Here is a 25,736-nt window from a genome sequence, read left to right on the forward strand (position 1 = left end):
CGTCTTCATCGTGACGTAACGCGTCATAAGAACGTCTCCATTTTCTCCGTTCGCTTCAGCAGCAGCAGCTAGCAGCTCCATTTTGAAAAGGCGACACCTCCCTGCCTCTGCTGCTTGATCTTTTTTTCGTCTTTCTGACAAAGCCAGAAGTTAACTCGACATTTTTTTTATTTACTTTCAGCTGCGCTCAGTTTGGAAAATTCGCCTCAAATTATTATTTTACTAGAAACAGAAGAAGACTCGTCGACCGTGCTAAGCTAAGACGAGTTAGCTCTGGAGGCTAATCTTGGCTAGCTGCAAGGCTTTTCTCCAACGACGCCACATTCACAGTAAGTAATATTGTTTACTGAAATGTTAGTAATTAACTAAAGTGTGTTGTATTTAACGTCAGCGGTGTAATTTAGACTTTAGAAATCCGTCACTTGATCTACAAAATTCGATAGGCTAACTCTACCCAGCTACGCTTCATCGGGGCGGTTTAAACCGGATTTACGTCGTTTTTATTATATTATTTTTTATAAATAAATCGGGCTAAACTACTCGAGAGAGTTTCAAACAATCCCTGACACATTCACTCGTTTGTGTAGTCGGTTTTAAAGTTTGTTAGCGCTTCATTAAAGATTGAGGAGACAGACGTTTTGATTTTTGATGCGACAGCTGTGACCTTTGACCTCATGGTCGATACCCCCACACCTTTTAAAACTCATCTTTGTTCAAGTGAAGTATTGTGTACTTTGATTGTCTCATCCTGATTGGTTAACCAGATACAGAAGAGTGTCGTGATCTTAAATATATTTTGTGATCGTCCAAAAATGTGTAAAAGTAGAATAAAAACCTTTGTTGAATTTGACCACCTTTTTTTAAAGTGCTCTGACATGTAGCAGGATCATCATAAGGATTACAAAGCAAAAGCACCAACCAACACATTAGACCCGTCCTATCGACCAGAACCCAGCAACACAGATGGAGGCCATGACAAACAAATATTAAGACAATATAAGCGACAAAAAAGTAATAAAAACACACAGAAGTTGAGATGGAGTCAGATGGTTTGCTGGATTGTGTTACACACACCCCCCCCCCCCCCCCTCGTGGGTTTCGAGTACAGCCTTGGCCCTTCTTGTGCTGTGTCACCCCACGTTCCCTCATCCTGTCTCTCTTCAGCTGTCCTATCCAATAAAGACAAAATATTTTATAAATGTAAATAACACAATAGCAAGAGGTGAGCAAATAAACATAAAGAAATATTAGTAATAAAAATAAAGGTAGTTGTATGAAGCATTGTTAAATAATAATCATGTTCCCCACACATGGAAACACTGCCCTGTGTGTACACATTTGTTTTTTTCTGAGAACACGCCCGCTGCCTTCTCTAGCTTCTATCACAAAGAAATCAGATCAGATAAATGATGTTTAACGTAAACAAGTACATCAGTTTGTACCGTTTGACAGCTGTACAAAAAAAATGGTTATGCTCTTCAGTGAGCCTCTGACTGGACGACTTACCAAGATCAAAAAGCTTTAAGATGCACAATTTTACAATGAGTATATAACATCAGAAACAAATTGGTGAGCTCGGATCGTTTTCCTCCTGACTCCAAAGCCTTGATACACAAAAAATAGTTAAAAACATTTTTCGTGCACCCTAAATGTCTCGTTTGTTCTGACCTCTTACTTTTGCCAACCTTGTTCTAAATCTTTTGTTTCCTGTCCCGTCTCTCTCCAGGAGCCTGCAAACGAAGCCGGTCAAAATGAGCGCACCTTCCTCTCAAAAAGTGGTCCTGAAAAGCACCACCAAGGTGTCCCTGAACGAGCGGTGAGGCGCCACGCACCCTGTCAGCAGTTAGACACCAGATGATGATGAAAGGGCCAGCCTTGGCTTGTGAAGGTTCTAGTGCTCCCTACGGATGGCTTCTGTTGGGGACCGGACCCGACATGGATGCTATACTCTGTGTGTGCACTGCTCACTCAACTGCGTCCGTGCTGCCCACGTGTGCGTGGTTAGATCCGGTTTTAGCATGGGGCAGAGGAGGCTTTCCTGGGCCGGATGTCTTGCATGAGCAGTGCACACATGTAAACAAGGGGAGAGGGTAGTGGTCATACTTGGTAAGCCTGAGCTAGGCCAGACCACTGTCCTACGAAAGTTCTGGCACTCCTGCTCCCTGTTAACACATCAAGTATTAGCCTTTACAGGAGAGTGGAAGGCTTGAAACGGGGCTCCTTCTCGCCTCTTTACAGTTCTCTCTCAACCCAGCGGAAATGAAGCACATGCTCATTTTTCTCCCTCACCCCTCTCTCTCTCTCTCTCTCTGCTTAAAGGTGCTCAGTCCTAGCTTGGACGTGACAAAGCTCTCCCCTTACCCCCCCTCATCTCCCCCTTACCCAGTGGTTAAACCACAGCGTCACGGTCCATGCTGTAAGAGGCTGAGTGGCCCAAGCACTCCTCACGTCCGGGGCCTCTGCTGCTGCAGCGCGATGACACCCGGCCGAGCAGCCGGAGGCCTGTAAGTGGCAAACTGTGCTCCTCTTCTGGCACTCTCTTCTATCTGCTCCTCTCTTAAAAGTCTGTCTCTGCACTCCTCTGTTCAAGTTTCGTCTTGTGCTTGTTTGAAATTAAACATGCTTAATTCAAATATAAACCAACTGTGATGTGATTGAGAGAGAAAATGAGTGCCAGCAGATGGAACGTAAGTCTGAAATGACAAAAGAGCCGTCACAGTCTGTGTGGCCGCATCCATGATGTGAGAAATGACTTGATGTGGAACCTGCTTCCTCCTCCTCCTCCTCTGTATGTCCCTTCTCCCACTCCCCCCCTTCTCTCCCTCCCACCTCTAAAGCTTCACTAACATGCTGAAGAACAAACAGCCCGCTGCGGTAAGCATTCGAGCCACCATGCAGCAGCAGCACATGGCCAGTGCCCGTAACCGCCGCCTGGCCCAGCAGATGGAGAACCGGCCGTCAGTGCAGGCTGCTCTAAACCATAAGCAGGTGAGGTCAGAGGTCAGCAGGCTCAGTGTGGAGGACTTAAGCCTATCTCTGATAATACAGATGTTTAAAGAGGGGGTCGAGTTTGGATGTGACTGAAAGATTAAATCCCACATATTGAAATTCTAATATGCTTGTAGTCCGACTTTCCTGCAGGAAGTTGTTTGTTCGGTTGCAACCTACAAAACTCTGAGATGACAGATTGTGAGCCGAGAGCAGAATAACATTCTTGTTTGTATAGCACCAATTCATAACCAGTGACATGTCGGGACACTTTACGATAAGCACATCTCTTGACAACACTCTCTATTCTGCAACTTGCAGATTCAAAAAGATTCAACATTTAGGGAAGGTGGAGGGCAAAGAGAAACTGAAAAAACAAGTGTTGTTTGTCGAATTTGTTTTTATGATCATCCCGGAGCAGCTTTGTTTTGTTGTTTTGGTCAAGCGTCTTGCTTCATTACAGACGTGGTCACACTGTCTCCTGTATGCTGCCTTAAGGTCTAACAGGGCGAGAAGCACTGCAAAGTTTTAATGCAGTGCAATTAATAAAAACATGAGTGAAAGGTCAAAATCTGTGCCAGGCAATGCAAATGAATCTAATTTGAATAAAAGCTACCTGACAGTCAGTGTTCAGAATCTCCTGACGTCCTTGTATTAAAGGGGAAAGCATGAATTAAGACTTGACGGTACGAGAGTTGGTGTCCACCAGAGAAATCCTTGTACTGATAAAAAGCTTTCAGGTTTTTCATGTCTTTAATAGGGTTAGTGACATCGCAGCATTTAGCTTCACTGCTTCATCTGGAAGTTTGAGTATTTAAAGGCCGGTGTAATCGATGCGTTAAATCCCAAATCATCGGATTATTTTGTGCTCGTGTGCCTGATTTTGCTTTTATTGATGACTTGCGTCAGAGCTTGAAGCAGCGGCTGGGGAAGAGCAACATCCAGGCGAGGCTGGGCCGGCCGGTCGGTGCTCTGATGAGAGGAGGACCTGCAGGAGGAAGAGGAGGCATGAGAGGGATGACGAGGGGCGGCCTCCGAGGTCGAGCCAGAGGAGGAGTGATGAGGGGCGCTCTGTCTCTGAGAGGTCGGTGGATTCTCACGGCTGTAGGTTTTATTCCCCCTTTTTAACCGCGTGTTCTAACTGATGATTTGTATTTGTTTCACAGGGAAGAGATTGACCACGGGCGGGCCGATGCGGGGTCGTGGGTCTGCTGGCCGCTTGGCGATGCGTAGAGGAGGACGCCACCGTGGAGGACCTCCTGGCAGAGGAGGAGCTCTGTCCAGAGGAGCAGCACGCGGGGGAGTTCCCAGAGGTGAGGGAGCAACAAAGTTGATATTATAGATAATTATCCTAAGTAAACAAATCGGACTCATAAAGCGTACTCTCATCATCAGGTCGTGGCGGGCTACGTGGACGTGGTGGATTCGCTGGTCGCGGTGGTCGAGGGCGTGGACGGGGCCGGGGTATTGGCAGACCCTCTGTGACTCGCGAACAACTGGACAACCAGCTGGACGCCTACATGTCGAAGACCAAAGGTCACCTGGACGCAGAGCTGGACGCCTACATGGCGCAGGCGGACCCCGACAGCATGGAGTGACTCTGACGCACACGAAGAGTTTCTGCTGAACTGCACATCTGAACTCGAACACACGCGTGTGAATTTCACCAGAAATGTTCTGAGACACGATTGTGTTCATAAGTTAGACGACAGAGATGAAAATCGAGCAGAGCGAGTCGGCGTTTCACTTGAATGTGCTTCGACCACGACTCGGCCCTGCATCGACCTGCTCCTAAGAAACCTTTTAAATCTTTACGGAAGGAGCTTTTAATCATTAACAAACCTACTGTCTCTAGAACCATTTATTTTTTTGTTGTATTTTTTTTCTTCTTTTTTATATACACGAGTTGTAACATGGAAATCTGTACCGGCTTAAAAGAAAGCTCCAGGAAATGTGTCCGTTGAAGTTGAGAACTACTTTATTTTATAACTTTTGTTTTAGATTGATTTTAGCGTTTGTGGAGTATGTTGGTTTATCTCAAACATTTGCAACCTTTTCTAAATTTATGTCGCATAAAAAGAATGTAAGAAAAAGAGTTATCAACCCAAGAATCCATTTGTCTTGTTTTGTATTTAAAAAGATGTAGTACTCAGTTTCTCCCTGTCTCTGTATCGAAAAAGCTGTCGGCTCTCTGTGGATTGCTGCGATTCTTATCTTGTACCTGAAGCCAGTGAAATAGGTTTTAATTAAAATGGAAATGAGGATTTCCCAAAACTGCATCAGTTGTCTCTATTCAAAATGTAGATGCCACATCTAATCAGGTGCATTTTTCAAGGCGACCTATTCTCATGTGTGTGAAGTGTGTTGTAAATCCACTCTGATCTATTTGATCATGTCTATAAACCCCTCTATTTCAGCCCTGCTCAGAACAGACTGTTTCTGTGTCTGTTGCTTTAAATATGTAAATGAGCTGTGTCTGACCACGCCCCCTCTCTGGAAGGGCTCAGGTGTACTCACTGCTTTCTGGCTCCATGTCCTATTGTTTACGGTGAGAAGGCAGAACAAACACCTAGCTGTGGGAGTGTCACCCACCTGGGGGAGGGGCTACTGCCCTTTGTGATGTCATGAAGGGAAAATCTCCAAACGGCCTGTTTGAGCACACATTTACTAAAAAGTGCAACAGGCAGAAGATGGGGAGGGTGGACTTTTCACCACTGGGAGATTTGGAGTCAGCATTGAGACACTGGTGTTAGAAAAGTGGCTTGTAACTGTGATTGGTTAGTCAAGCCGATAACAGCAGGTCAAAAATAAATCAAACTTGATTTGAATTCAGGGGGTTTAGAAAAAAACACACCCTTAACCAAATTGGTCCTTCAAAGGATAAGTTTGGGTCATATTTTGGGGTTAAATAAACGACCACAGACAATTTTTGAAAAAAGATTGTTTAATTTAAGATTTTCTACATGTTGGCTACGGCTGGAAAATTATTTAACTGTTTTCCAGGATGCGTTTGAACCTTACAATTTGTATTGTCTTTTTGAAGAACTTTAGGGATGTTTAATTTATTTTTAGGCAATAACATATTTATAATTTATCAACACTTCAGTCATTGTCTGTTTACGTGAACTTGTTCTCTTATAACTGCAGAATAGAGTCCAAGACAACTTTTGCTTTTGGTACAAAACATATTTCCTTATCTTATAAACAAATTAAATTTAATTAATTGATGTTAGAAGTTCAAAATGAATACTCATACTAGAAAGTGCATTTAATGTTTAAAAGAAATTTAGTAATTTAATGTCTCAAAATATTAAGCTATATCTTTATATATTTACATCTATCAAAAAAACAAAACAAACTTGAATTTCTATCTATCTTGTATCTTGTATCTAGCTTGAATTTCCCTCGGGATCAATAAAGTATCTATCTATCTATCTTTCTATCTATCTATCTATCTATCTATCTACAAACTAAACTAAAACTGTGATTTCCGACTTTCTTGGAGGCAGCACTTTCTGACGTAAACCGCTGTCTACTGACGTAAAGCTTCCTATAAATACTTCAGCGACGTACTGATCGCTCTTCTTATTTCCGGTGGCTTGAGTGAAGAGGACGCCGTAGAAATGGGTAAATATGATCTTTTTTTTTTTTTTACTCCTGCCTTTAAACAGAGAGGTCACTTTATTGAACAGACTGGATAAATGGATTTAAGAATACACAATTTATATTTTTATTTTAAATCCGACGTTTTTATTCCTGGACTCCACGTTGGAGCATGCTAGCTCTTAGCTTTGTGCTAAGAAGGCCGAAAGTGTCGAAACAGCTCGAGAAGTTTTCAGTGGCTGAGTTTATTAATTCACTCGTGTGGTTTTTAAAATAACTCAAATTGCCTCTGGCTTTAAATAAGAAGCAGTCGATCCGCGTACTCTTTTTGACAAGTTTAGCCTGAGAGTTAGCCTCCTCGTTGCTAATTGGACAGAGAGCGCGTGTCACACAGGTAGCAGACTTCACTTCACCTGTTTGAATGCTTCAACACAAAAGTACTGTTAACCATCAATGCACAGAAAACAAAACTCGTATGCACAGTCAACGTGCTAAAAGTTTAATTAATTACAGAAGTGCAGAAAGCTGCAGTTCCTGAAGTGTCCACTTGAGGCTGACTTTGACCGGAGAGGTGTTGTGTACTTTACTTTAAAGTAAAGGTAACACTGAGTCAAGACAGCGTGAGTGAGCTTCCCTCCTTCTGTAGATAAATGATGAATAGAAACCACGAGGATGTCTGCAGGAAGCCACAGACTCTTCAGGGGGATCGTCCTGGTCCAGTGGGCTGATCCCAGAACAGCTATGGCTAAATAAAAGTCTTCAGGTTTTGCTTTCACCTCTGCACTGCTGGTTGTTGAACGGTGACAATGAGGCCTGAAACATCCCCCTCTCTGCAGCCAGCCGTCAGACATGCAGAGATTAACTGTTGACAATGTGAGGGAGGATAAATGCAGGCGTGACGATGAAGACCAGCAGATGGACTCAAACCTTCCTTTATAGTTAATGCGCATCTGTTTTATCGCAGTCTTTAACTGTTGTTGTTGCATTTCATGTCGAGAAGAAATCCCAGATTTGACTCATTAAGTTAATTAACTTTTTGATCGTTTGCCATGAAGGTTAAAACCTGCAGCAGAGAGCATGCGTCTTTATCCTGGAGATGAAGAAGTTTTAAAACAACTTTGCTCGACATGATTTCATCGTGCAGTTTTACCATGTGAGGAGCTGATCTTTAAAGTGACATGTAATAAACACAAACCGCTCTCTCCACAGGAAGTGATCAGGACTTTATGAAACGAGGCGGGGAGATGTCCGGACACGCAGCGAGGTGAATATGTGTTCCAGTTAAAATGATTTGAGTTGGTGAATGTGTGTGTGTGCACTGTATGATGTGACGTGTGTGTGTGTTCCTGTCCCGTGGAGCACAGATCTCGTACAGGGCACAGAGTGATCAATTCTCTTGCAACCCACTGCTGTGCACGCTGCAGCAGTGTTACTTATGAGGACTGACAGCTTGTGCTTCATGTGTGTTCAGTAATTATTTTCTTTCATACATGGAGTCTTAAAGTGTCATGGTTTTTTTTCAGGTCGTCGACGCAGACCTCAGACCAGCTCGGTGAGTTTCACGTCACATCAAATCGTCTTGTTAATTCTTCGTCATGATGATTGGCTTTATGTTCAACTGCTCTGAAGTGTGATTGATAGATGCCTCTCTGAACCGTCCAGCCTGCACGTTAAATAATCTAACATCACAAGACGTACAAACTCATTCTCACCTTCCTCCTCCTCCTCCTCCTGCAGGTCGTCTCCGTCCTGAGCGTCTGAACTGAAGCAGCAGCAGCAGCTTAATGTGAGTCTGGACGTCTGTGTCAGTCTGCTGACGTGAGCACTGTGTGGTATCTGCAGCCAGCTGTGTCGTCAGCCGGTTTGTTCAAAAGCCAGTGCAAGACAAACTCAACGTCTGGCATCGTTGGTCTCTGAGCTGATTGTGTTTGGAGTCCTGGTATTTTTGTTGAAACACATTTTTAAAAAAAAAGCATGATTTATACACACAGCTTGTTTTGGTCTCTTTAAAACCCACAAATGTAGAAACCTCAACACCAGCTGGGATCTGCATCCTGGAGCATTTTCTTTGATTTTATAAATCCGGGAGCTGTCTGACGTTGTGCCGTTATTTCTCCAGGTTTCAGCTGCACTGATCTCCTCGTCATCGTCACAGGATTCATGAGCCGTCTTCAAGCGGTAAACGCTGAAGGTGAGTTTTTCACAGCCTCCTGTTCTCCGTGAGTGCGAGGTCTATCCCGACTGACCTTTACCTGTAGGGCCGTGTCGTTGGAAATGCCTCGCAGAGTAAACCTGTGGTCTCGCTTTACCCACGTGTTCACCACCATGAGCATGCTGGGATATCACTGCAGAACACTACAGCTGACGGTGACCGTGAACACTGTGTGATGATGTGCCTTTTTGTCTGTAGGTCTCCATGATGGCGTGATGGAGGACTCGCCTGCAGATCGGTAGGTCAGTCTGGTGACGTGAGCACTGTGTGGTATCTGCAGCCAGCTGTGTCGTCAGCCGGTTTGTTCATAAACCAGTGCGAGACAAACTCAACGTCTGGCATCGTTGGTCTCTGAGCTGATCGTGTTCGGAGTCCTGGTATTTTTGTTGAGACACTCACTCATAGTCCGCTCTTAAATGTTTAAAGTTACAGATGCTGGCAGAGCCCGAACTCGTGACTTATAAAAAAAACCCAGCTCAAATGATAAATCTTCAGGGTGTTGTTCCTACATTAACCACTAGGTGGCAGCATGAAGGCATTTTCTTTTTGCTCATTTGAACCAGCAGTCTGAGCTGCGTGGAGAATAAAGTTCTTAAAATTAGACCCTTCACATTGTTGACACTACGAGGGCTGTTGGGGGGGGGGGGGGGAAGCTGAGTCAGATTTGTCAGTCTCAAGCCGATGTGGAAGATATTTTGAGTCTAAATGAGAAATTAAAATGTTTGAGGCTGACGCATTGTTCGCTCTCCTGATGGTTAAATGAATCTGTAACGCGTCTCTTTTTCCTTTAGACTTCTGCTGACGTGAAGAAACGTCTCGTCTCTGGAGCTCCTTGTCTTCAGGCGTTAAACGCTGAAGGTGAGTTTTTCACAGCCTCCTGTTCTCCGTGAGTGCGAGGTCTATCCCGACTGACCTTTACCTGTAGGGCCGTGTCGTTGGAAATGCCTCGCAGAGTAAACCTGTGGTCTCGCTTTACCCACGTGTTCACCACCATGAGCATGCTGGGATATCACTGCAGAACAAGACGTGAATAAAGCCGTTGTTTAAGTGAAAGACGGATCATGTGACGGGCAGCATGAACGTTAAAGGAAGCTGTAATGAGGATGTTTCTTTGTTTCAGAAAGCTGACCGTGTCGTGGAGACTTGACGCGTCTGCAGCCGGTGAGTTTAACGTCTGTTCTCCTCCATCCTCACGTTGGTCATATACCAAGGCTTTCAGGACTCACTCTTCCTGACTTGCTGTGGAATTGACCAGAAATTAAAACCCATCCCAGCCGGCTTCTGCAGCTCCGTGCTGGAGGAGACCTGCTGGGAACATGAGCTCTTAACTTTGATGCATGTTGACCTGTTTTTATTGTCTCGTGTCACGGCTGAACTTTTGTTGTTGTTTTCAGACGGAGCGGATCGATGCAGCGTCATCAAGAGAGCCGCAGAGAACATGAACGCCAACACACTAACTTTACATCCATAAATGTTTGCACAGTGACGGATTGGGACAGCATGTGATGTTTTAAGATGTTTGGATTCAAATAAAACTTCTTGAAAGCTGCATTTTTTTTGTCCTTTTGTTGCATATATTTATATATATATAAACAAACAAACCAATAGAAATCTGTGTCCATTCATCCTCTAGCAGACAAAATGTCTTCTACGTTACATTGCTTCATTAATGTCTCTGAAAAACAAGTCTCGGCACAAATGAAGTTTACAGCTAGATAAACGCATGACTAATATCTACAGGATTAAAATCAAGCTCATTGATTGGTCAAATGATAAAGCAAGAGATGGACGTGTAAATATTTCACTGAAGTGTTAAAATGTAGAGGAACCTTAACTGAGCTCCAAGGTTTTTGTGGTCGATTAGTTCTGGTCGGGGTTGAACCTTTCTTTACTTTAAAGTCTTGGTTCACTAAATAAAGCAAAGACCTGTCTAACTACTCGGTGCACCTTTTTTATATTTTTGAGTTCCTGGTCAGTAAGAGTTCTGCTGCTTAGATTATTAGAGGCTTTAGATTCTCGCTGTCTTTGTTAATCCAAGATCCAGATGAAATTAAACATGTTGCTGCACATGTCAGGCTGTGATGCACTCTGAGAGAGCTCAAGTTTTGAAATAATTTATTTAAACATTAAATATCAGACATGCTTTTCATTTAAGTATAAATGTAATGAATCCATCTGACGTCACAATGCGTTCATTTAATGTGCTCCAAATGTGTGTGTCTGTGTCGAGGTATAATTCCCTCCAGCAGGGGGCAGTATATGTTTACACAACATCTCACCCCCGCTCAGGTTACAGTTTGACCTTTAATGGAGATGTCTGAAAACAGAGGGTCTCTTCTGATTGGCTGAAGCAGAGCGCTGTAGTCTGTGATGTTAAAAACAAACTTTGTAAATGTGTTTCTCTTCCCTGTTTACGCAGGTCAGAGCACGTTACAGTACAGGCTCTGCACAAACAGGTGAAGAAGTTTACCTTCCCCTCTCCTGTCTCAGGGTTACGTAACATGTTTTCACTTCGGCAGGGTTCAGAGATCAATCTTTTTATGGAATAACTCTGATTGTCAGTCACAGCTTTCATGCTCTCCACCAGTCGTTCCATCTATCCTCCTCTTCATCACATTCCAGAGGTGTTCAATGGGGTTCAGGTCATGATCCCCCTGGTGAGAAAGGTCTTGAGATTTGGGGCCGGTCATGACAGGGTCTTGATCTGGTGGTCCTTCATTCACACCTTGAAGCAAGTTCTTTTCCAGGATAGCCTTGTACAGTGGCGTCCCTCGCAAAGACAAACCTGCCTGATTCCAACATCGCTGACACCGCCCCAGATCCTCACTGATCCTCCTCCAGATTTCACAGTGGTTGCGAGACACTGTAAGCTTCTCCAGGTCTCCATTAGACGGGCAGGTGTTGGGCAAAGCTGAAAATTGGACTTTACTCCAGTCCTCTTTGTCCAATCCATACGGTCCTTTAAAAACCTCGGCCTGTCTCTTCTTTACCTCTGATTGATGAAGTGCGCCCTGCCCATAGGAGCCTGTTTTTGAACCGTTCTCGCTGCACACTTCACCCCAGCTTGCCATTATTGCCGTTCGAATTCAAATGTCACTCAGCAACCATAAGATGACATTAAGTGACCTACAAAAAGGTCATCCTGGTCAGTCAGAGAGTCGTTTTCGGTCCTCTGCCGTCTCCGATGTCTGCTGCTTGACCTTGTTCTCTTGAACCGTCAAGGATGGAAAGAAACCCGACGCTCACCTGATCCCTCCAGAACTGAACCCTTCTTATCCTCACTCAAAACTTTTCTCTTCATGTCTTTTGGCGGGGTCTGTAGTTTGTTTTAGTTCTTTATTTACTTTTGAGGCACTAGCACTGTTTTTGCCATCCAGCTGATCGTACTACAAGAGGATAGTGATGGTCAGGTGATCAACTTATCAATACCTCATTAAACTGCACATCAGTATAATTTTACAAAAGCTTGTTTCAGAGCCATGGCACAGTGAAGTGTGTGCAGCACTGGGAAAAATGAAGAGACCCCTGCACATGTTTCTGTAACCTGCATTTCTACATGTTTATTTTTTATTTTTTATTATTTAACCTTTATTTATCCAGGAGGAAAAAAAATCCCATTGAGATTAAAAACCTCTTTTTCAAGGGAGTCCTGGCCAAGAGGCAGCAAACGTTACACAGTCAGACTCACAACATACAGACAATTAACAGAAATTAAAATGATAAAAGACAATGAGTAATAGAACATGTATGTGTAAAACATGTATGACATATCAGTGTGTGCTGAATGCAAACACACGCACGTCTCATTCTACTTAAATGTATCAAAACAAAATAAATCATGGACATGTAAAAACCTTCAGGACGGCTTTGTGTCTCTCTCTCGCCTTGTGTCTCTTTGTAGTTTTTTGTGGTTGTTTCAGGTGTTTATCCGTCTGTCTCTTTGGAGTCCTTTCTCCGTCTCAGTTTTTCATGTGGTTGTAGTTTCTGATTGCTCTCGGGCTGCTTCTTACATTTGACCTTTTTGGGCGTGTTGTTCCTTCTTGCTGTTGGACTCTTACTGTTTCCATTCCTGTGTCTTCTTTGTTTAGTGTGCAGTCATTTGTGTCACTTTGTTGTCTTTGCGTTGACTTTTAGTAACAGTTCTGTGTCTGTGTGATGTCATGTTGTTTGTCCTTGAACACATGTTTTGTCTCTCTGTGGCCTCTCTCTTGTTGTTTTGTATATCTCTTTGTCTCATCCGCTGATGCTCATCTATTTTTATTATGGAAAATCCTGGTGATCTAATATAACGGCGTCTTCAAAAATAACTGGGTGAGAGTTCACCAGAGGGAATAATACGGACCTCATCGCATCCAAAACAGCTTCGGGTCCAAGCCACACAAGTCACGTGTGTTTGGTTGAGAAAGTGGAAACAGTATCTGAGCGCCGCACAACAAAAACTGCAGAAGTTTGTCTGATGAAACCTTGACAACACACAACTTCAAAATGTTCCTCATGTGTTCGATGTTCTTCGGAAAGCGTGCTGCAATCTCTGAATTCTCTGAAGCCGTTTCCATTACAGTGAATCCAGATTCAGCCCTGCAGTGCTTAATGCACCATATAAAACACACCTATGTTTACTTTAATGTGCAAACCATCGAATAAAGACCCAAATGGACAATTAGTCCAGCTCTTAGCACACCTCATTGGCTCACCATTTAACCCTATGAGTGCTGTTCTTTATAAAACACTGTTTCATTTATAAGTGAGAGCAAAGCAATAGCATGCTGACCAAACGAAGCAGTGATGACACATTGATTGGCATAAACGTTAAAAGAGATAACTTCAGACATCGTGAAAAGGAAGTCTCGAGCTCGACTCTGCTGCTCTGTCGCCCCCCAACGACAGAACGAACTCCAATCACTCTGCTGAGTCCTGATGCACCTTTAAGAAAAAGCTAAAGGGGGACACCAGCCTCGTGCGGGTGGCCCAGCTCTATTGTGAATACCTACAAGTTCACCCATACTGATGATCATGGCGAAATTTAGGTTTAAAACTCTCAAGAGCAGCTGTCGATGATGTTGTTGGTGATGACATAACTTTACTTAAAGACAAAACAAAAACTGTGCTTTGCCTCTGTGCGCTGTCTGTCAACAGTGGTGTTTACGATCGGACGTCATACTGTTTGTTTGCACCATAGACTGTATATAATTATTTACAGTTGTTGGTTTGTGCTTATGGACATTGATCCTTGCTGGTGTTGTACTTGGGATATATTCACACAAGGAAAGTCCTTTGATGAACGATTCTTTGGACTAAAGCGTCTGCTAAATGAATTGCAAACGGGACATAAATGTAAATCTGTTATTTTGCTGTATAAAAACTGTAATCTGGGTGTGTAGCCCTACTGTACTCATGCAGTTTGGCTGCATGCAATCTTCTAAGAGGATATGTTAGTAAATAATGTTAAATGTGAGGTGGAATTGGTTGAATAAAACCTATATGAATAAGTTGCATAAAAATTTAGGAATTAATCTATTTGTCCATTCCTGTGTCTCAAACTGAGACACCACAGAGCTGTATACAGCTCTAAGATGTCCTTCGGCTTGGAGCTGCAAACAACAACGTGCAGAAACATAGATTATGATCTGAAATCACACCACTGACCTACAAACTAACATGATGACCATGAACTAGAATGTCTGCTATGCACTAGTTCAAAATACTGTCCTCCCTTCATGTATCTCATGTCAAATATCCAATAACGACAACTAAAGTGTAAAGTCAATATGTTGTGCTCATTAGATTTATTGGCTGATTATCAGGCAGTAACTTCTATCCATGCTGTACTTTCTGTTTATTATATGGTTTGTATTTATTACATGTATTTTCAATTCACTAGTAATGACTAAATATACGTTTTGGGAATCACCATGTGGTAACTACTGTTAATCAGGTCGATGATCTAATCCAGACTATCCTCTCTCTCTGGTTTCAACCTGTTTACTACAAATGTACTTTTTCTGTCTATCCACCTTCAACTTCCTGCCTCACATCTGCTGAACACGCTGTACATTCTTCCAGCCACGCGGTGTCCACGCGTCGCTTCTGCTCGCCGATTGGCTGGAGCCGACACAAACAGAGCATTTCGACCAATGGGAGCGTTGTGCACGCGCTGAGCCATGCAGTACACCCGGGCTGCTCATGGCTCGTCATATAAATAACGGCAGAGCTCGCGCTTTGTTTACAGCAGATAGAAGAGAGAGAGAGTCACACGGGGAGCTCACGCTTCCGAAACTGATCGATACGGTTTTATCTGTGTTGGATATCTGACATAAAGCAATCATGGTGGCAATGACGAAGAGAGTTAAGACCTTTCAGGTGGTCTTTTCGGACCCCTCTAAGACTTTTTACTGCGGCGGGGACAAGGTGTCCGGTCGGGTGGAGGTGGAGGTGAACGAGTTGACTCGAGTGTCCGCGGTGAAGGTTCTGGGTCTGGGCTGTGCTAAGGTGGAGTACGCTAAAGGGAAGCAGCGGTGCCGACAGGAGTCCGAGTACCTCCGTTATGAGGAGGTGCTGCGGCTGGACGAGCAGCCAACAGGTGAGAATACCCATCAGTCTTTCCCTCCAACACGGGGCTGTATTACAGTACACGATGCTGAGGTAGTATCGCGATATTTGCACTGTAAACGTTCAGCAACTTGTTAAGAGTTGCCTTTAAACGCTGCTGAGGTAGTATCGCGATATTTGCACTGTCAACGTTCAGCAACTTGTAAAGAGTTGCCTTTAAGGACTGTGGGAGAATACGACTTAATAAATGTTCTGAATTAACACATTATATGTTGTTTCATTATCAAGACAGTTATATACAGTTAATGAGATTCTGAAAGTAGCTATATGTATATTGTTGTCTTCCCTACAGTGTAAATACTGCTAATAAGTAAGGATTTAGTGATTTCCTGACTGCCATTGATGCAACCTGTAATCCCCTCCTTACAATAGATGACAGGAAGTTTAGGGAGTCTCCCAGACAGGAGACTGTCTAATTACTCCGCCCGTGTTTCCCATGATGAGTCAGATGACTGTCATTTACAGAAGACACGAAATTATTATAGGAAGTCTTTGTTATTAAAGTATTGTAAAATAATAAAACTGTTTCTTATTTTCCATCTTCAGATACTGATGGTTCGGTCGTCTTGAGGCCCGGAAACAAATACGAGTACTCTTTTGGATTCGAGCTCCCGCAGCAAGGGTGAGCCACAGTTTCTTGACTCATAATTTCTTCCCCGTTCTTTTGGAGCGCTTTTTGTTTTACTTACTCCTCCTCACATGTTCTTACAGGCAGCTGGTGTCGTCATACAAGGGGAAGTTTGGCTACGTCCAGTACTATGTGAAGGCCGTGATGGAGAGACCACAACAGCACCCACTCGAGTGCAAGAAGTCCTTCGAGGTGGAGGAGCCTCTGGACGTGAACACCCCTGATCTGCTGGTGAGTTCGCTGACCTGGCGCCTCAGACGGTGATACCTTGATCTGGAAATCTGAGCTCTTGTTACGTCACGACGAGAGAGATCATGTTGCTCGAGGTTGACCTCCTTGTGTTTCTTCAGTCTCCCACAGGCGGCATGAAGGAGAAGAAAGTCACCTGCATGTTCATCCCCGACGGCCAGGTGTCGCTCAACGCCAAAATCGACCGCCGCGGCTTCTGCGAGGGGGAGGACATCTGCATCAACGCCAAGTTTGAGAACACCTGCTCCCGCATCGTGGTGCCCAAAGCCGCCATCATCGCCAAACACATGTACCAGGCCAACGGGCGCACCAAAGTGTTCCGTCAGAAGCTCTCCTCCGTGCGTGGAAACCACATCATCTCCGGGATGTGTGACGCCTGGCAGGGGAAGACCATCAGGGTGCCCAAGCTCAAACCCTCCATGCTGAGCTGCAACATCATCCGGGTGGAGTACGCACTCATGGTGAGCGTCCACTTCAAAACCATACCGGTATGCACATTGTTTTCTATCTTTTTACCAATGGAAGTTAACGTAAGTGTTTCTTTTCTCCTTCCAGATCTACATCCACATCCCCGGCAGCGAGAAGCTGATCCTGGAGCTGCCCCTGGTGATCGGGACGGCCGGTCTCGGCAGCCGCAGCAACAGCGTCAGCAGCCACGAGGGTTCAGTCAGCAACTCCTCGCAGAGCTGGGTGTCTCTCAGGATGCCGTCCGAACCCCCCAGCTACTGCGACATCACCCGGGACTGTCGCCTGGACCAGCCGCTCACGCCGCTGCTCAACGACTTCGACGGAGACGACAGCCCCATCTTCATGAACGTCCCGGCCTTCCCCTTCCCCCCGCCTCCCGCGTACACAGAGGTAAGAGTCCCACCTAAAGCCACGTGACAAGAGGCTTCCTCTGGACTTAACAGGATCATAATGAACGTCTTTCTTCTCTCTTCAGGCCGAGGAGGAGTTCAACGGAAATGCCCGCATGCTGCCGGTCTGCTGAAGCGCAGCGAGGACTCTTTCACTTTGGTCCAGCTCTCAGGGACCGATTGTCTAAAGCACTTAAAACAGAGCACAAGGTCCAAACTCCCGAGGAGTAAAGACGGATCTGAAGAGAGACGGCCTGTTACTTCATCACCTTCGCCTGTCTTCCCGCCCAACGCTCGCCAGGTCCTGGACCTGAAGGCCGAGTCTCGGGGCCTTGTGCAGCGCTACATTTCTGAATAAGCTGTCCCTCCCCGAGACCCTCAGCTTGTGGGGGGGCTCGCTCGTCCATTCGCAGACACTTTAAGACTTTATATCGGGGCCAAGTAGCAAACGAGTCGCCCCGGCCTGCTGTGGTTTGTTTTTGCTTTTTTGGGGGGGCTTGTCTTTTCTTCATCATTCCAGTCAAGCCCGAGATTCAGCAGAGGAGCGCTCTGTTCGGATGCTGTTCAGAATCTGTGAGGACTATTAATCGAGCATGTAGAATAATCCTCCGTGGATGCTGAGGAACCCTCACACTTGTGTACCAGTGTTTTGTTATTCCTGAATGTTTTTGCACTTTTTTCCCGTTGATGCATTTTTGCTCTACTACTGCCTAAAGACGTCGTGAAGTTTCGTTTGAACATTTGTGTGTTTTTCTTTTCAACCTCACGTTTTACTTCCATACAAGGGCTTCGCTTAGTGCTATCCATATACACTCCGGTCTGATGGGACGCACTCTGTGTGAGGAGAAATCATGTTTCTGAAGTTGTCCTAGACAACATTTCATTCCACTATGGTGGCTTCATAACTTCTGTTCTTTCAGGGCGCAAAGAGAATCACTGTCCAAGACTGATTTGTGACAAAGTATGTTTGCAATGCATCCTTGATACTTTAATGAGTATTTTTGTATGGAACCCTATGGGTTATTTTTTATAATAAAGAAAATGTTCAAAATATCCAGCATGGCTTCTCTTTCATTAGTAGATCTGGTTTTAAGTGGGGTACACAGACCCCCCCCCCCCCCACACACACTCCTCCTGAACAGCAGAAACAAAGTCCGGATTTTTTTTCTTTTGGGTTTTTCCCGTCGATATTCCGAGTAGCAGCAACATTTTCCAGTTATCCCCCTGATAATGAGACCGTTTGTCTTTGACGTTAGCCGTTAGCCGTTAGCGTTCACACTGAAAACTTCAGGAGTTTTTCAGGATGTTCAGTCTGAGTATGAAAGCACTGAAGGCAAATATTCAAATGTTCACATTTAGTGACGTCACAAAGAGCGTGAGAGTGTAAATGACCTGCAGGGTCCTCCGTGCACAGCCGACACACACACACACACACACACACACGCTCTCAGGCGCCGCTCAGTTGAGACACAAGAACACAAAGATCCAGGGTGCCACTTTGATCTCCAGTATTCAGGTTACATAATCATCTACTAAAATCTGGTGTGGCCTTCCTTTGCCCTCCTGACAGGTAAGCTGCTCTACATTCAGTTAATGTTTCATGTTTTTATGGAAAAGTAATAAAGTTAAAGGAAACCTGATTTCTTTTTATGCTCTGTGTAATAAAGTCTGATTCTGACTGTAGCAGAAGAAGAACCTTTGTACATGTAACGGACACTTCCGACTCATGATTCATGAAGCTTCATCGAGTCGAGCCAACACTCGTCGACCTGCAGGTGTTTCTGAGCTGTTGGATTGAAGATGGATAAAGTGAGTTTTCCTCTCTGTCTCTCGGCATGTTTTTTCCACGATGCATTAAAGAGTTGAAATGACATTTAAATGTTTGTGGATGTTTGTTTGGAGGCCTTCAGAGAATCCTTCTCCTGTGTTTCTGCAGACATGGTGGCTCTCTGAGGATTCGCTGCACGCTGCAGAGTCGAGCTGCTAACTCGGAGTTTCGTGCAGGACTGTCGTTGCGTCCTTTCCTCTGCGCCGCTGACGTCTGCGAGCTGCTGACAGAGAAAGATAAGGAAGGTGTTTATCAGCTCGTCTCTCTGCAGCTCGTCTCTCTGCACCGCTGAGCTCTGGAGGTCCCTCTCACAGACGTGTTCATCATGAAGGCTGCTGAGCACGGTGACGAGTCTTTTAAGAACAATCTGCAGACGGAACACGTTCTAAGTCTTGCTTCACCCAAAGTTCCTGAAATCCGTCGAGTGTCCGCTTCAGGCTGAAGCACAGGAAGTCACGTGCACGCTCGTTCAGCATGCACGTTTACAGCCGGGTTGAATCAATAGATAAGTTTGATTAGCTCATAACTCGATCGATAAACACTGTGGGGGGGGGGGCTGAGACAGCCAGCGCCCCCTGCAGGAACAGACGGGCGGCGTCACGCAGGCTTTGACTCGTCTTTAAAATGACGATGTGCCACAATGTAACCAACGTTCATGTTGTTTATATTCACCTGCTTTCACTGTGTTGACGTGTATTAACACCTAACAACACCGTCACGCTGCTCGGCTACATATAACAATGCACATGAGCGCATCTCGCCAAAAACGGGCCGTGGTCAAGTCGAGGCTTAAGTTCTGTTCCACAGTCGGCCTCTGCCTTCCATGCAGAAGGTTTCAGGACGTTGAAACACCTTCTCACGTCTTCAGAGGGGTTTTTTTCCACTTTGCACAGCTCTTCAGGCGTTCAGGCCGGTCTTCAGTTGGTGCAGCTGGAACCAGATTTCCTGACGCGTCTCTCCTCTGTGCAGTTTAAATCAAGTAATCACATTTATAAACATTTGCAGCCTGAGTTTAACACAAGCTATTTTAATACATGGTGTTTGAATGTGAATATACGAGTGTCGCTGATCTCATCTCGCGTCCTCGTGACTTGGATTTTGCTGAGCTTGTATTTTCTGACCTTTTTTTTTTTTTTGCTCAATCAGCAAAACTGTCGTCCATAAGTTTTAAAAAAGACAACTCTTTGGTCAAAACCAGAAGTGTTCCAGAAATACTGAAGGAAGTAAAATACGACAGGTTCGTATTGTTGGAGCGTTGATCACTTTCTCTGAGAGGTTTCAGGTCGGCGACACTCTGACACGCTGACTCATCCTCTCTTTGACTTATTGTTTTCTATAACGCTCTTGTAAGTGGTTGTAAAACGAACATGAATCACTGAGAGTACAGCACATGGCCTTATTGTGTAACTGAACACAATGCTGTGAGGGACCGACTGTCAACACCGAGTCGGAGGGGAATCAAATGTGCGACACTTTTAGCAGCAGTGTAAAGTTTCAATGTCCATGTAGAGCAGAAATATCTCCTCAGATATTAATGTCCAGCGTCTGCAGACATTAGTAGGTCGAAGGTCGACCAATCGGACGGTCGCAGAGCGTGGCACTGCCTGCTGTGAGCCGACTTTCTAAGAAACGCCGACATGGAAAAGAACATGATCCCCCCCTCACTGCTTCTGTGCGTTTCCATCATCCATGCTGCATTGTTATCGTAACAGAGCATCAAAACAACATGACATAACACGAGGTGTTGGTCGTTTGAAATGAGGTGAGAGCGTTTATGTCAGACGCCGCTTTGAAGAATCCGGTTGGCTCAGCTTCCCTTGATTCTCAGGAAAAGTTAAGTGCTAAATGTTACATAAAAATAGTGACGTGCAGATATTTCTAAGAACAAGAGAGGCAGAAAGCTTCAACAGACTCGGCTTTGTCTGTTTTATAAAACCAGCAGCTTCTATTAAAGGTACGAACACACGAACAGCACACGTCTGACTGTCCGGCGCTGGTCGTTCTGCAGAACAGCAGGCCTGAAATGAGGAAGTAAACAACAGCCAAGCTGACGGGAATGTGGGCTGTGGCTTAGTGGTAGAGTCAGTCGTCTCTCCATATAAGAGGTTGGGGGTTTGATCCCCGGCTCCCGCTGCTCGGCCTGCGGCGTGTGACTGTGCAGCCTCCACCATCAGTGTGTGCGTGTGCACGTGTGACCCGAGGTGTGAAAGTGCTTTGAGGAGTAAACAGGCTCAAGTCCATTTACCAAAATCTGTCTGACGACAGCTTTATGAGTTACCATAGCAACAGGACAGCAACAGCAATAGACTAAGATAAAGGAGCAGCTGTCAATCAAACAGTAGATCAAAAGTCAGGTGATATTATGCAGAAGTTTTTGATCCCTTCTTCTTCTACTCTTTTATTCCAATCTTTGTTTCTTCTTCTACTCTTTTATTCCAATCTTTGTTTCTTCCTCTACTCTTTTATTCTTGTTATTTTTTTCTTCTTCTACTCTTTTATTTTAGCTTGTGTTGATAAAACACAGAAGTCTGACGACAGATTTCAGGCGTCAAAGCGAGCGAGCCTCAAGTGGACACTCGAGGAACTGCAGCCTGATTTTTCGTCACCTGAGGTTTTTGTTTGGTGAAAACAGAAACCGTGAACCAGGGATGGATGAAGGTCAGGGCCTCCATGAGTCACTGTCAATGGAGCTTTGACTCATCAATGATCTGACGCGTCTTCAGATCGAGGTGTGAATGTGTGTATGCGCACCTCGTTGGTTGGATACACACACCTTGACACGCGACGAGTAAACGTCACAGCCTTTTTTTTTTCTTTTTTTCAGACTAGTTTCTGAGAATCCTCCTGTGCTCCTGAAATAAACCTGATCCAACACGTTCTGATGTTTCATCATTTCTGATCATCCTCATCATCACCACTAATATCCTGTCATTAATACATGCAGGCCTCGTCCCGTCCTCAGACGCAGCCTGCGATTGGCTGAGGCCGTGCAGCACTCGCTTCGTCATTGGCTGCAGCCGTTGTTCACGAGGGTTAGCACTCGAGAACAGCGTGTTCACACCCCCCCCCCCCCCCCCCCCCCCCCCCCCCCCCCACACACACACACACACACACACACACACAGAGAGGCTGGGAGGTGGTTTCCTCCTCCAGGCGTCTGTTTCCCCGTCCGCCCTCTGTTTGTTCCCTGTGATTCACCACAGAGAGCTCACTCTGCTCACACTGCAGGTCTGGTCATGAGGTTAAAAATGACACAAAGAATGCTACTGATAACACACACACACACACACACACACACACACACACACACACTAATGTCTTTGTGTGCCACATTTATAAAGACAAGAATCAAGCTTCCTGTCACCTTTGCTCTACTCGAGTTTCTGTTAAAGGACTCTTCAGACATGTTTAGTCCTGGACCTGGTTTCTTAACATGAGAACTTTTCTGGGTCTAATTCAGAAAAAACTTTCAGAGTTGCTTCAGGTGACCTTTCGGTGTGTAACCATGAAACTGAAAGTTGTTGTATTAGTCACCGACAGGCTCAGAAAGGATTTCTACTGAGAACATTTTGTTAAAGAGGAGGAGCTTTTTTTTTTCTTCAGGGACGCCAGACTCACTCGTGTACAATAAACCAGCCTGGTTGTTGTTCTGGTGTTGGATGTTTTTATTGACCACATAAAACACAGAAGTCAGACGTTAACACACACACACACACACACACACACACACACAAAAAACCTATGTGGAAGAACTGTTATCTGAATAGAGGAACTGCATATTTCCAGTTTACACAACAGCGGGGACAGAACTTTGATTCAGTGGCGTTTGCACTCTGGAATCTGTTTTGAAATGTTGTTGTTGTTGTTGTTGTTGTTGTAGTTGTTGTTGTTGTAGTTGTCGTTGTTGTTGTTGTTGTAGTCGTTGTTGTTGTTGTAGTTGTTGTTGTTGTAGTTGTTGTTGTTGTAGTTGTTGTAGTTGTCGTTGTTGTTGTTGTTGTTGTTGTTGTTGTTGAACAAACAAAATGTTCACGTTAGCACAACAACCTAAACACTGCAACGTACTTTCTACTCATTTATTGTAAGAAATGATAGAAGCAGAACACAAGTGATCTCTTGAACTTCCTTTTTTTTTTTGTACATTTTCACAATAATGTGTAAAATTATGTGAAATTTTACGTCATTTTTCGAAGGAATTTCGTGAGTTTCCACTTTGTGAACCACGAGTTCGAGTCTCTGCAGCTCAGATTTGAAACATTTTCTTATTTGCTTGAACAAACTCTGAGCGTCTTCGGAGATAGTTTGGTTAATATAAATGTTCGACATGTGACTCTACGCTGCCAAACGGTGGACGCTGAGAGAACTGCAGGTGTGGGTTTCTTAGAAAACAGACGTGGGAAACAAAACGTTCTGACTCTCTGTGTAAACAACCTCAGAGGTTTTTCAGGTTTGCCAGCGTCTCTCTCTCTCTTTCTCTCCGCTCAGAAAAACAAATTCCTCTTCATGACAATCCTGCAGGGGGAAAAAAATGCACAGCTCTGATTGGCTGTTGTTTGCTGCCACACTTTCTGTAATTGGCTGAAGGCGCTGTTCATGCAGCGAGCACGCAGACTGCTGAGTTGGCTGCAGACAGGAGGGACTTTCTCACTGAAATACTTTTCTCTGTTGGAGCTGGTGTGGAAAAAAACCCAACTTTCACACCTCACCTGACCTTTCTTTCCTCTGTGCACTTCAGTGAAGAGTAAACGTCCTCAGCACAGAGAGTTCCAGGCTGCTCCCTGTAACTCAAATAACAAAGAGAACCATCCATCATTAAACACAGTGAGAGGTCATATATCAGGTGTGTGTGAGCAGGACCTTTCATCAGGACGCAGCTCGAGCTAAACTCCACATTTCTCAAAGCATCGACCTGAGATCAGACTGAGTCACAGCATCCGACCTCCTCGCCTCGTGTTTGTTGATTTAAGACACATTAAAGCGTCTTAAAGGAGAAGTGTAAATGTCCTGACTGTCCGCAGTGAAGGAGAAGCTGGAGTCCCGCTGGCTGTGTTGTTGTCAGAGCTGTGTTTACATCCCCCTTGTTGTTGAACTCGAGAGAAGAAGAAGATCAAACTCTGCGTAAATGTTTGAGCTGAATGGAGGATTAGTGGCAATCGCAGCTCGAGCCTGAAACTGTTTTATTGCTTGTTTTTGGTTTCATGCTCGTGCACATGAGCGACATCTGCAAGATCAAGAAGTCACGCATTCTTCCTTTAAAGGAGGCCAAGACAGTCGAAGGCAACACTTCGAAGAGTAAACAAATCGTCACGTAAGACGGATAAGATCTTTGCATGCATCAGTTTGTGTTCACTGTGTGAAACGTTGTCGCGTGACATCATGTGACCCTCATGACCTCACGAGGAGGTCAAGCTGCAGCCTCCGGGCCGCTGCACGAGGACTCGAGGCAAATCTGCATGTTTATGAGTTTATTCAGTGTTCGCAATAAGATAATAAGGACGAGAGGCTCAAATTTCACCTCATGCAACATATGAACTTATTAAATATTCACTTTAAACCATCATCTTCAATCTCCTGTCAGGCCGACCTACACGGAGCCATCCCACTCCCCTCTGTTTGTCTCGCTTCTTAAACCCTTCCTCATCATCTTCATCATTTCTCTGAGCAGTCTGAGCCGTGATCAGCTCGAGGCGACCCCCACCCTGAGTCTCCCTGCGGTCAGTGCATCGTCCTGCACGCACACCTCTTCTGTCTTCATCCTTATCTGAGCACACGTTCATCCGTCTTATCGTTCTCATGATCCTTCACGTTGTTGTCGTTCTTCTCCTGAATGTGAGTGACGGCGTGTGTTTGGGTGTGAGAGCGAGGCCGTTGTTATCCGCACCCTCAGGCAAAGAATCACAAACATCAACACTCCGCTGTGGAGGACGCACTGAGCATGCTCAGAGAGACAAACAACGCCTTCGATCAACAGCTCAGAGACGGGAGGCAGCAGCCACACCTCACCTGAGCGCACACCTTCTCCACACACACACACACACACACACACACACACACACACGTATAACCCTGGATGAGTTCAGGAGTGTGAGGACTGTGTTTCATGTGTGTGTGAGAAGGAGTGAGACGCAGGAGTAAACACAGCGAGGACGGAGGAATGTCCGGCTGCACCTTCAACAAACCACGTTTCACTTCCTGCTCCTCCCTGAAACCCGACATCGCAGCCAATCAACAACGTGATCCATCTTTGTGTTCACTCCACGAGAAACCTTTAAATCGAGACCAGACAGAAGATTGAACTGTTTACACCAGGAGGATTATTTTGTTGATCACACACACGTTAGGCATTTCTCCTGATTGAAGTCTTTTGCACAGTGTTGGCCCTTCTGTACATTATTATGTTAGCATGCTAACGCTAGCCTTCACTTGTAGTCTTGTACTTGTTGTAGTTCCTGCAGCCTGCACTGACTTCGAGGTCTTTTATTTAAAGGGAGAATGTGCGACTTTTTGATCCAGTAGGTGTCGCCGTTGAGCGAGTACTGAAGCCTCCACTCTCCTGTAGATACCTCTGACCTCTGACCCCTCTTCACTCACGTTCACACGAAGGAGTTCAGCCCAACTCTTCATCCAGATAATCAGCGAGTATGTTCTTCTTCTTCTTGACTCAAACAGCTTTTATACACAAGGGGAGGAGCCATGTAAACACAGCTCTGACAACAACACAGCTTCTCCCTCACTAGAGACAGTCAGGACTCACACACACACACA

At 44.9% G+C, this 25,736-nt stretch overlaps 2 protein-coding genes and 2 long non-coding RNA genes across 6 annotated transcripts in view; 3 read left to right on the plus strand and 1 right to left on the minus strand.

The window, feature by feature from the left end:
• The first annotated feature begins 59 nt into the window (after positions 1-59).
• On the plus strand, positions 60-5,265 carry chtopa (chromatin target of PRMT1a). 2 transcript variants are annotated; one of them, XM_079368489.1, is made up of 6 exons: positions 60-329; positions 1,727-1,816; positions 2,838-2,988; positions 3,898-4,072; positions 4,155-4,301; positions 4,384-5,265. In XM_079368489.1, the coding sequence occupies exons 2-6, from the start codon at positions 1,752-1,754 to the stop codon at positions 4,584-4,586; spliced, it is 741 nt and encodes a 246-aa protein (XP_079224615.1). In that variant the 5' UTR covers positions 60-329; positions 1,727-1,751; the 3' UTR covers positions 4,587-5,265. The 2 variants fall into 2 exon arrangements, with proteins under 2 accessions (XP_079224615.1, XP_079224616.1); XM_079368490.1 differs by lacking the exons at positions 60-329; positions 1,727-1,816 and adding an exon at positions 1,837-2,687.
• LOC306839684 overlaps positions 4,841-25,736 on the minus strand; it is a 75,419-nt gene continuing 54,523 nt past the window's right edge. Inside the window, exon 2 of the long non-coding RNA XR_013781232.1 lies at positions 4,841-5,333. This is a non-coding gene — a long non-coding RNA (uncharacterized lncRNA). The remainder of the gene's footprint in view (positions 5,334-25,736) is intronic.
• On the plus strand, positions 6,524-10,352 carry LOC306839945. 2 transcript variants are annotated; one of them, XR_013781274.1, is made up of 9 exons: positions 6,524-6,615; positions 7,801-7,855; positions 8,115-8,143; positions 8,329-8,377; positions 8,711-8,782; positions 9,002-9,041; positions 9,595-9,661; positions 9,924-9,964; positions 10,198-10,352. It is a non-coding gene; the product is annotated as an uncharacterized lncRNA (long non-coding RNA). The 2 variants fall into 2 exon arrangements; XR_013781275.1 differs by lacking the exon at positions 6,524-6,615 and adding an exon at positions 6,756-6,985.
• On the plus strand, positions 15,006-18,199 carry txnipa (thioredoxin interacting protein a). Its single transcript, XM_079367660.1, has 6 exons — positions 15,006-15,383; positions 15,959-16,034; positions 16,124-16,271; positions 16,391-16,750; positions 16,845-17,147; positions 17,233-18,199. Exons 1-6 carry the CDS (start codon positions 15,128-15,130, stop codon positions 17,278-17,280), a joined length of 1,191 nt encoding a protein of 396 aa, XP_079223786.1. The 5' UTR covers positions 15,006-15,127; the 3' UTR covers positions 17,281-18,199.

Source organism: Symphodus melops (assembly GCF_947650265.1).
Source record: "Symphodus melops genome assembly, chromosome: 18".
In the NCBI taxonomy this organism is placed as follows: Eukaryota; Metazoa; Chordata; class Actinopteri; order Labriformes; family Labridae; genus Symphodus; species Symphodus melops.